This window comes from Gekko japonicus, unplaced genomic scaffold, assembly GCF_001447785.1.
Source record: "Gekko japonicus isolate JY-2015 unplaced genomic scaffold, Gekko_japonicus_V1.1 scaffold751, whole genome shotgun sequence".
NCBI lineage: Eukaryota > Metazoa > Chordata > Lepidosauria > Squamata > Gekkonidae > Gekko > Gekko japonicus.
This window is the reverse complement of record NW_015169196.1, coordinates 48,028-59,928: the sequence shown is the minus strand read 5'-3', so window position 1 is coordinate 59,928 and position 11,901 is coordinate 48,028. Positions and strand designations below refer to the sequence as shown.

Below are 11,901 nucleotides of genomic sequence, written 5' to 3'. Positions count from 1 at the left end.
CACTGCTCCAAAGCACATACAGCAGAATTAATCCAGCTCTTGAAACTGAGCAAATCTTTTGTCTGTGCTGTGCACAGCCCTTTATGAAATACCAAAAGGTCTTCCAGCTATCTTCATATTTTTGCCCATGTCTAGATACTTGTTCTTCACTTGTATACAATAATCTCCCTCCCCAGTATCTGCATTAGGATTCTTAGAAAACATATGGGTTTATTACGTCTCCGTAGTTTGGAAATGCAGGTTGAACAAAACAGACACACATTTGGGGAGGTTGAAGACTGTAATTGGTTTAATAGAAAACCCCGTCATCAGCCAGGGTTACCACTTTACATATACAGCTGGTGCGCCAACCAGCATGTCTCAATACCTTGGGGTGGAAATAAGTCTCTGGGAACCACACGGCAAAAGCCATGCCATGGCAGCTATAATTGCACAAAACAACACTCGTCCAAAGGCTTCAATCATACAGTAGGGTCCCGGCATTACCTCCCCACCAACACTCATCATTCAAGGAAGCCAGGTGGGTCACCACACAGGGTCTACCACATGGCTGGGAGCCGCAGACCTTGCCCTGTGGTTCCGGCCGACAGATGGTCAGCTTTGAAGCAGCTATCATGTCATTGCTGGTTGCCCATTACCACCCTTAACAGCACGTAAGTTGGGCAGGCACACATATATAGCAGTACCTCTTGACAATCTCATTGAACAAAAATATGTCACCAGGCACACGACGATGGAGGATCTATGCGTTCAAAGGGATGGAATAAAATGATTCAATAACTCGTGTAGTCCCAGATGAAATCCTAGCTGGGGAAGGAAAAATAAAAGCCCCAAGTCCCCATGATTAGCATCTGATACAGCAGTTCAAGGTTCACTTTAAGCTGAAGTTCCAAAATGCAAAGCACAGATTTTTATTTTTTAAAGCACCTAACAAACTGATGTCCTGCTCAGCATTGGAAACTGGAAGAACATTTTATTTTCAGGGTACAGGAGGATTTTTTTATTTCAAATTTACACTCCCACTGCAAAGTGGGATGACTTGGCAACAGAGTGCTACAAAATTGGGGCGAATGAATCCTGCCTGGATTGGCATTCTAGAATGAAAGTTTGCTCTTGATCCCAGACTCCACCCCCAGGGCTCTCGCTATACCTCGCTTAGCGGCTCCGACCCACACTGAAGCCCTGCGGTCTACTCGAGCAGTAGGTCAAGAACTCCAGCCCTTCAGACTCCTGCGTGCCCTCTTGCAGCAGCCAAGGAAGCCCTTAGGAGACCATACCAACCAGCGCTGTTGATTAATCATGTACAAAGGACTTTCCCATCCTTCGGAATGCAGATCAGCTCTCTTGCTCTGTCTCAGTTGGCAGGTCACACACTCCGGTAAAACTGGCCTCTTTACTGTTACTAACAGAGCTTAAGATGGGACCAAAAACCTCAGATGAGACAGCATGGGTTTGAAAGCCGTCTTCCAGCACAGCACTCCCATTCAGGTACATCTCCAGGTGTCTGAGCAGTTGCTTAGGGTTCCTTTTGGCAAATGCCTCCAGTTCTGCAAGAAGAGACAAGACGTTTGCACACAGAAGGAGAAGTACAGTGAAAGAGTATGCCAGGGGAGAACCGCTGTGTGCCGCTGTGCAAGCCGCTGGTTTGTGTGTCAGACCAGGACCAGGGAGACTCATGTTGTAATGAAACTCACTGGGGGACCTGTGGCTGGTCATGCTCTCTCAGCCTCAAACACTTCACAAGGGTCTTGTGAGGGTGAAAGAAAAGCACATAGAGCCACACATGCTTCCAAAGGTCCTTGGAAGAAGAGTGCACTAAACAGTATCAGTCGATAGAAAGAACCAGGGGTCGTTTGGGGCTGGAGCGCCACTCCGGGAACCCAGGAGTGGGCACAAATGGCGGTGGCAGCAAGCCCCGCCCCCAGCTCCCTGCCCCCAAGCTCCTTCTCTCTAGAGTTGCGCTGCAGCAGCAGCAGCAGCAGCGCGATCTCTCCATTGTATTCTATGGCCCCATAGAATAGCATGGAGAGATCGTGCCGCTGCAGCAGCGTGACTCCAGAGAGAAGGGGTTTAAACCGTGGCAGGCCGGCTAGGGAAGGGAAGGGGAGGCTTTTGAAGATACCTCCCCTCCCCTTTTGCTTCCCCTTCTGACACCACTTCCGGTGATGTCAGGGGGTGTGGCATACGCTAATTAACTACTGTGCTAATAGTTTATTAGGTATGCTAATGAGCTCCTGCAGCTCTTTTTCTACGAAATGACCCCTGGAAAGAACACAACACAATCCGTACGGCAAGGGCCACTTTATACCATATTGACTGGTTACCAGATTTTGTTGGCTGAAAAATCTGCTCTTGCAAGTCTTCACATCTTCTGAAGAGCCAAAGACAAAGACCTGCAGGCCTGTAATTTCATCTAGCAAGTCAGGGCCAAACTGCACGTGCTGCACGAGCTGGGTCTGGGTTCCCCACAGCCACACAGGAGCTCTGGGGAATGGCTTTTTAAAAATAAAGGACAGCCCTTTGGGCTAAGAATGCCACCACTGGAAGAGGAAGGACCACTGAAATTCACACACACACACACACACACACACACACACACACACACACACACACACACTGCAGCCATTTTCCCATGCAGAAATGGCACTTGGGGAGTTATTTCCTCATTTTTGCTGCTCCATGCAGAGTGCTCTGTGCACGGAGCAGCAATTAACAGGGATATAACTCCCCCAGCACTATTTTTGTGCAGGAAAATGGCTCAAGGGTGGGTGGGAGGCCCTTCCTCTCCCTGTGTTCCTGAGCCCAAGAAGACTCTCCTTCATTGTTTCAAAACCATTCCCCACAGCTGCTGTGTGGCTGAGGGGAAACAGGACCCAGCTCTTTGAAAATAAGCAAGTCTACTTTGTCCTTCAAGTTCTGCATTTAGCATCCTAAAAATTTCTTCTTGATTTTTAAGAACAAGTTTTAGCCCTAACAAGGGGGGGAAAGCTCAGAAACTTGTGTACATACATATATCTGAAAGACAGATGCTGCATGTTTGTCTAGCATGTGCGTATCTGATACTAAGGCTGCATTCAGAGATCATGACAAACCGCAGCTGTGCATGAGGTGGCCCCTCCTCTTGTGCACATGCAGACCTTGACTGAAAACCTCCCAAACTGCTGCATTCCAATTTGCCATGACATACAAATGCAGCTGGCGTGGCCATCTGGAGCTTATCTCCCTCCCCCAAAACGCGCGCGCACACACACACACACGCCAGAAGTTTAAAATGGGATTTAATAGAGATTTAGAATTCCAGCTCACAGGAAAAACAAACTTTGGTTTGCTGGGGTGCTTGTATTCAGATATCCATGGGAAATGACAGCTTGACCTAGGAAGATTTTAATCAAGCTTTGTTCCCAAGAGAAGCGATGGAGGGAGGGGGAAATGCCTGAGTGTGCAACAAGCTGTGTTCATGGAGGATAAGTCTATCAGTGGCTACTAGCCATGATGACTGAGGGGAACCTCCACATTCAGAGGCACTAAACCTCTGAATCCCAGTGCCAGGAGGCAACATCAGAGAAAAGTCCTTGGTCTCTGTGCCCTGTTGTTGGCCGTCCAGAGGAAATGGTTGGCCGCTGTGTGAGACAGGATCCTGAACTAGATGGACTATTAGTCTGATCCAGCAGGTCTCTTCTTATGTTCTTATGTGCTCAGCTGCAGTTTAACTCTAGCTTCTTGTGATGTCGGAATGCAGCCTTTAGATGTTATCACTTGATCACTTGTACAAACTAAATGAATGCCCGAATATTTACTTAATTTCGCTAATCAGTCCAAAGCACTGAAGCTGTATTTGCTTGATGCAGAATTTAAACGGGGGCAGGGGGAGGCACGTGGTCTTGCATGTAGCAATATTCACCTTATTTACCTGACAGCACAAATCAAAGGTTAAAGTGAAACAGTATTAACAAAATGTTGACTGACAAGAGGTGTACAGAGAGCTCAAAACAAATCTAGCACCAAGTATTTTACAGAACCAAAGATTGGGCCACAGGTCTTGCAAGTGAGTGGTCTGAGAGGGAGAGTATTCATTCCCTAATGGATGTTTAACTATAGGCGGTTCATTACAATGAAGCATGACATAGCTAAAAATCATACTGAGTTTCACACACCTCCAAACACCACCATAGGGCCTGAATAAGATGAGCCCTGCTGGAACAAATGATTGGCATGCTGTGTCCAAAATCCTGGTTTCCCCACAGGGTCCCACCTGCCTTTAACAGGACCAAAGCAACCCACCTTTTAGAACAAAACCAGAGTCAGAAATTGTCTTCTGTTGTGTCTTCCAGATGTTGAAGAGGCGCAAAAATATAGCCACGTACAAATCGTTTAGCACTGCAATGACCTGCTGCCTTCGATTACACTCTCTGTAAGAGACAAGCACACAAGGTGTATTCCTAGAGCTGCATAAGCAGAACCCTACTGGATCAGACAAGTGGTCCATCTAGTCTAGCAACCTACTCATACGGTAGCCAACGAGTGGCACTGGAGGGCCAACAAAGAGCATGGAAGCCAAAGGCCTTCCCCTGATGCAGCCTCCTAGCACTGGCATTCAGAGGCTTACTGCCTCTGCATTCCCAATCACTAAGCCTTATCGACAAAGGCAGGAGGCAAAACAACTCAAGGGGAGCCTCTTCGGAGAGGTTTCTAATGTACATTACCATGATTAAAAGAAGCATGACCCTGCAAAATCTAAAGGTTGTGTACTGTCTAGTCACAACTGATTCATGGCAACTGAGGAAGGCAATGGCAAACCACCTCTGCTCATTTGTTGCCTTGAAAACCCCATGAAGTTCTACCTCATGGGGTTTTCAAGGCAACAAATGAGCAGAGGTGGTTTGCCATTGCCTTCCTCTGCATAGTCTTCCTTGATGGGCTCTCATCCAAGTACCCACCCTGCTTAGCTTCTGAGTTCTGATGAGATCAGGGTAGTCTCTGGACTCCTAAAATGTAGGAAGATATAATTTTTTCCTGGGAAAAATAAAATAAAATTCCTCTTCAATGAGAAGCTGTACTGGACAGTCACATTTATCGTGCCCTTGGTAAAGTAAGTCATTTCCACGGCCTCTGATTTTAGCATACTTTTAGCTGCTCTAGAAAGAACCTTGTAGAGATTTGGCCATTATAATTTAAATTAAAAAAATTAACTGAAAATTTCAGACATCTAGAAATTGCCCAGTCGATATTTTAAATAGTGCTTTAAAAAAAACAGCGTTCCGTGCGCCTTGGTGTCTAGTCATGCCGGCCACATGACCATGGAAACATCTTCGGACAGCGCTGGCTCTTCGGCTTTGAAACGGAGATGAGCACTGCAACCCTAGAGTCGGATTCGACTGGCTTTCGAGCAAGGGAACCTTTACCTTTTACCTTAAACACACACACACACACACAAAACACCTCTCCTGGAATCATTTAGCAGAAAGTAGAAATCTAGGAGGAAATAATAAAAGACAGACAAGCCAGCCTCAAATGGCCTTCATGAAGAGCCAGTGTGGTCTAGTGGTGAGGGTGTCAGACTAGGATCTGGGAGATCTCGGTTCGGATCCATACTCTGCCACGAAACTCACTGGGTGACCTTGGGCCAGACACCTCCTCTCACCCCAAGCTCCCTGGCAGGGCTGTTGTGAGGAGAAAACAGAGGAGGAGACAATATTGCAAGCTGCTTGGAGTCCCCACTGGAAAGAAAAGCAGGGTAAAAATGCCTAAGGAGATATAGAGAACTTGTTGGCAATGACTTGGGGACAGTGTGGCAAGAGAGGCATGGCTTCCTGCTCTTCCTTAGGATGCTCAAAGGACACAAAGAGGAGGGGAGCATCTGGGGTCCTTTAATCCAACACAGGGTGTCCACAGACTGCACAGCACAAACATGTATAATAAACTCACCTGGAAAGGCGTTCTTCCCTCAGGACCTGGATCACAATTCGGGTAATATTGATTGACATCACGCAGAAAGGGAAATTCTGAAAAAGGACAACTCTTCTTCTTAATTTTAATTTTCCTTTATTGTCCCCCCCCCCTTCTTTATATGCATCTATTAACATATATGTCCGAAATAAAGCCCTTGTACGGATCTCGGCCAGAGGGTTTCACTTCAACCTATCTTTAAAAAGTGAGCCAAAAATGTAGATGCCATGGTTTTAAACAACACATTCTGGTTTTAGATACTTAGTCCTTACAATGAATCTGGAGATTTGTTTTTGCCAATTGTCTTTACAATCCAGCTAAACCTAGGCTTTGATTAACCCACCCGACCTGTTTCACAGCAACTTCTCTGCCCCTGTTAATTAACGACATAATAGCTTTAGCTTGAGAATACTTGGTGCTTGGGGGGGGGGTCAACAGTGGGAGGGCTTCTAATGTCCTGGCCCCACTGGTGGACCTCCTGATGGCACCTGGTATTTCTGGCCACTGTGTGACACAGAGTGTTGGACTGGATGGGCCTTTGGCCTGATCCAACATTGGCATCTCTTGTGTTCTTATGTTTAATACTTGTTGCACCACCGAGGAAGGCGTTAGCTGAAAAGAGTTAGGTGTTTTGTGCAGTTTATGGTATTCCCTGATTACTTTGTATGAACGAATTCAATGGTTTGTCTGCCATGTTGGTAAATTGATACATTTATTGTGGAGCAGTTTCTTATGGTGCATGCTGCCTACTGACTACTACTATTAATTATTGTTGTTAAAATTTATTTTTAGGTTAGTTTTTAAATTTGTATATTTTGGAGGCCTGTTTACCTAAACCTTTTCATTCCACCCTGCCCAGGTGGGCTGTACTTGGATGTCACAACAAGTCTAGAGTTTGACTGAAGACTTCCAAAACCAGGAAGGCTTTGATTGCACTGTGCATGAGAGTGAAGAAGAGAGGGAAGGCGTTTGCACACAAAGCCAAGTTTTGTGGCCATCTTAAATAAACCTCTCTTGGGCCATGAGATCTGATCTCAGCCAACGCCTTACATCTGAACTCAGCCAATACCTTCCAACAACAGAGAGCCAGAGTCACGTCTCAGGTAGCTTCAGCTTTTATGGACTACAGGAGAGCCATGGCTCAGTGGCAGAGCACTTGCTTGGTGTGCAGAAGGTCCTAGGTTCAGTCCCCAACATCTCCAGTTAAAAAAAGGATCAAGTGATGTGAAAGACACTGGAAAAGGATCAAGTGATGTGATGGGACACTGGAGAGCTGCTGCCAGCCTGAGTAGACAGTACTGACTTTAATGGACCAAGGGTCTGACTCCGTATATGGTAGCTTTGTGTGGGTATTATGTGGTGGTTTCCAGTGTCACACTGGGTGGGGGAGATGTTAAACTCTACAGGAGACAGGGGAAACAATTTGGAAATTTCCCCCCAGCAAAAGAAACCCCTACCTCCCTACTTCCCTCCCGGATTCACGGAACTCTCAGACACTTGAGCAGACTCATCTCTCTTCCTCCTCCATACCTTCTTTTCCCTTTAACTGACACTCTGCTCTCCCCCATTCTTCTGTTTCAGGAGCAGTTTCAGTCCTCAAGCTACTTTGAGTGGTTTCTCATGGGGGGGGGGGTAAATTTACAAAACCATAGCTTTCTCTAAGGACCCCCCCAAAGTATGTAGAAATCCTTCCATTATCTGCGGGTGGCCTGGTTTTCTGGGGTTTGTCATCCACACAGAGACTAGCCAGTTAACTAGAGGATACAGTGATCATTTCAATGGGCGAATTGTTAGAGCACACAGTTCTGTCACCTAACAGGTAAGCTGAGAAGTTCTGTGAAAAGCAGAACCATTATGGCAGCCAAAAGGCACCCTGACAGAAAGATTGCGCAAGGAGCCCTTCCTGGGTGGCAGGGCGCACTCAAGCCGTCTTTTCAATAGATAGACGCTCCTAAAACCTATTAAAATTAAAGACTTGCAACCAACAGAGGATCAGGACTGCAAAATTTTCTTCCCCATACTGCTTACAACAGCTAATTTAAAAAAAAAAACATACACACAGAAAAAGAGGAACATGCCTGCATTTCATGATGGGATAGCTTGAAAATCTCTCGTGCCAGAGGTAATATCCGAGAATCCATCACAAAATACAGCGTTTGCATCAGTCCTAGCAATCCAGTCCCACGCAGATCTGTGCCAGGATCTGTCCCTTAAGTACAAGACGGACATACACACACAAAAACCTGTTAAGCCAAGCCAATAAATATTCTTACGCAGGCCATATTTGTGAATTATTGCATACGTATGCCTACATTAGAGGATTAATTGCTAAGCACACAAAAGGCAATGCTGAAATTAACGTGGCCTGATGAAAGTGTAATGCTATCCCTTGTGAGCCCACAATACAGTACATCCTTCCATTATGTAAGCCACATCCTACTGCCTCTTGAATTTTGAAAGATAAAGGAAAATGGTGATCAGGATGACAGAGTGACATTTTCTGGGCCTATATCTTGTAGCTCATGCTCACAGGAGATGAGCCATAATTCCCACTCCCTGATGCCAAATGTTTTTAATATTCAATCAATAAGAACTTCCATACAAACGATGCATACTGTGCAACTGTAATCATTTGTGGAATCATTTCTGTAAGAACAATTGCTGCAATTTCAAATATGCAGGTTCCAAAACGCAAGTCTGTTTAGATATTTAGGGCAAGGAATTGGGGGCGAGAATGGTGTACAAACTGGCAAAAGAAGAAATGCAAGCAACTCTTTACACGATTCTGTTATACTTGCGCATAGGGATCCTTGCATATTCCGCCTGCAGAGATATACATGAGATACAGGTGTGAACAGCTCACAGATCTTGCAGGGGGAGGCAGGAAAGAAGTCACAGCGGAACTCCAAAATGAGGAAGCATTAGATACCCACACCTCCTCTGCTGGAATGCACTGTGGCATAAGAAGAGGAATTCTGCACAGCACTTAAATCATCTGTGGCATTCAATCTGCAAACCTGGTTTTTCAAGAGCCATGAATGTTGTAAGCCTCGGGGTATGCTGACCATTTTGCCTATCCACACGTTGGACGGCATCTCCAGCAGGATCAGTGCAGGCTTTGGAATTTATACAGACCAGCTTTATGTACTGGCACCGGGATTACTGCAAGTGAAAAGATTCACCAGGCCTTTCCCATGAACTTCTACTGACTTTCAGCAAGGCCCCACTACCACTGGGCAAATGCCCAGGAGTGCAAATTCTCATTCTTCCGCTCACCGCTTCATACCTTGGAACCCCAGATCTTCCCAATGAGATCCATAGCGGGCACAATCAAATCGGGATCCTGTTAATTTCTTGTAGATTGTTTGCAGAATTCTCATGTGCACTTTTTCATTATTATCCAAGCCACCTGTAGAAGGAAAGCTGATTGGATATGTTTCCTGGGCGGCCGCTTTGATTGTCTAAGGCCCTGGAACCCCTGCTTAAAGATCTCAGGCTGCCTGAGTTCTTGGTGGGCTCCTGCCAAACAAAACACTCAGTACTGTACTACGTGATCCGAGGATGCAACAACATAGCAGCTTGTTTGTTTACATCCTCAAATCCACCATGCTGAATTCATGGCAAAAATTAGAAGGTTGCAATTGACAACATTTGCAGAGCGCACAAGGCATGGCAGAATTTGTGTTAGGCTGCTGCTTGAGGAAATAAAGTTCACACAGAGCCCATTATCTTAGTTTAGTAAAATAATATGAGTACTTTATTACAAGGAACTCCATTCTAGACAGGATACAGATGGCAATCTAAACGAACTAGCTAAGCTATGATGCATGGGGGTGCAGGAAAGCACGTCCTGCTCTTATGGTTGCGGATGGAAAGAGAAGATGTTAGCTGGAAGGCAGCAAGACCCCTGCCCCGACAACAGCGGTGGACACATCAAAGGGGTAGTATCAGAGAAGTTGAAAGGAAGGGATATACAGGCCCTGGCCTCTCTACTCCTCTGGCTCTCTACAGTCTCCCTCTGAAGTCTGAGGCTAAGAGAGAGTGCAAAGTCCTTCACTTCCAACAATGGTTGCTGGTGGGCAAGAGAAGTATTGGGGAAAGGCTTGCCTCTGTGGTAGAAAGCAATACTCACACTGAGCAATCGCCAGGGCTAAGTCCCTCTCACTTTGCAGCTGTTGATGGAGACGGGGAGGGCCGAAAAGGAAGTGGGCAACAGCCGCCAGCCCTCTTCTCGGCACTGTTGGCTGAATCTTTTTCTGGAAAAAGGAAAATACATCACGATAAAAGGGAACAGACATGTATCGCAAAGCTCTACTTAATAACAGTGATTGGGTTTTTTTTTTAAAAAGGGCAATACCTGCCAAATCACCAGCACGCTTATCAAGATAGGGACAGGATGGCTACAGTTTCTGAATATGTTTGGTTTCAGGCTGCTCCTTAGCTTCTGAGTAAATGATAAGGGATGCATGGGTGGAGAGGCCTAGTTTTGAACTCGCTATTGCTTTCAATGGTTATTTTTTAAATCCAGGTTTAGAACAAACTGCCAATAAATATGAAGTCGCAATCCACACCTCTAGAGTAGTTATATTACATGCACTGTCCCAGATCTGTTGGAAGAGTATTTGTATTCAGATACTGCTTTGGATACGGGCACCAAATAGCATGACTCATAGACTGCCCATGTTTCCCCGAAAATAAGACACTGTCTTATATTTATTTTTTCTCAAGAAGACACACTAGGGCTTATACGACAAATGCATAGAAATCCTGCTAGGGCTTATTTTTGGGGTAGGTCTTATTTTTGGGGAAACAGTGTAGCATGACTCATAGACTGCCCCAGCTAGCATAGGCTCTTAAACCTTCTTGTTCATCTTCTGTCTTCTATGTAGGCCCGCATTGGGTCTGCGCATGCGCGGGCCTAATGTATGCCCACACAGAAGAAATGTTGATGAACAACAGTTACAGATAAGCGCAAGCCTGTTTTTAAACTGGAGTTAAAGGGACTAATTCATCTTATAATTTGTATTCAGGATAATTCTAGTCTCCGTTCCCATAAAATGCCTAAGGAAGCTTACTTCTAATGCCATAAAAATAACACAGTATATTTAAAACTAATCAACTAATCACCATTAACTTAAAAAATTAGGCCTTGGGTAAAATAGTCAGATCTCCCTGAAGGCCTTCCAGTTTTTCAGATGATGTTAGAAGACCTGTAGAAGTGAAGCTAAATGCACCTCCTGGGGGGGAAGAGTCCCACAATCTAGGGGTGGCTGTTGAAAAGACTTCTGTGCACCTCCCCGCCAAGTGGACTTCTAAATCAGTGGTCTCTCTGAGACACTTCCTCAAATGATCTCGAGACCCCAAGGAGGCTGACATGGGGGTACTTTGGACCTGAGCTTGTTACCAGCACTTCAAATTGGGCCCAGGAACCAACTGGAAGCCAGTGCAATTGATACGATACTGGCTGTATATGTTCACTGGATCAGACTACTGTTAGTCCTTTCTGACCACTGTAGATTCTGAACAGTTTTCAAAGGTACAATAATCTAATCCACATTTAACCGGATGTGTCTGACATTGGCTAGGTCAGTTTTCTCCGGGAACGGCCACAAACCATCCTAAGGAACTGAAAGGCACTCCTGCTTAACTCTGCCACCTGCTTATCCCATGAAAGTGAAGAGTCCAGGAGTAATCCATAATACCTACATTTTGTCTGGATTAAATGTGTTGGCCCATCAATGCACATGCACACTTGCTACCTGAAGGAGCACCAACTAGTTTCAGGCACTGAAAAGCTCCACATAAGATGGGTGACAGTTATGCATGGGCTTTTCAGCGTTCTCATTTCCCTCACTTGTGTGTTTCTGTTGCTTCGGGCTATTTTCCTGTTCCAGATATGTTTTGCTCCCTCTCGTAGTCAATTCAATATTAGACCACTTTATGTCCAGGATTTCT

The 11,901-nt window shown here is 45.5% G+C and overlaps 1 protein-coding gene across 1 annotated transcript in view; it reads right to left on the bottom strand.

The window, feature by feature from the left end:
* Positions 1-270: 270 nt before the first annotated feature.
* Positions 271-11,901, bottom strand: part of LOC107114727 (ELMO domain-containing protein 3-like) — a 13,523-nt gene continuing 1,892 nt past the window's right edge. The window contains exons 2-7 of the mRNA XM_015416316.1: positions 10,079-10,202; positions 9,233-9,355; positions 8,025-8,155; positions 5,926-6,002; positions 4,282-4,409; positions 271-1,547 (exon numbers count right to left, since the gene is read on the bottom strand). Coding sequence (XP_015271802.1) covers positions 1,336-1,547; positions 4,282-4,409; positions 5,926-6,002; positions 8,025-8,155; positions 9,233-9,355; positions 10,079-10,202 — 795 coding nt within the window. The 3' untranslated portion in view covers positions 271-1,335. The remainder of the gene's footprint in view (positions 1,548-4,281; positions 4,410-5,925; positions 6,003-8,024; positions 8,156-9,232; positions 9,356-10,078; positions 10,203-11,901) is intronic.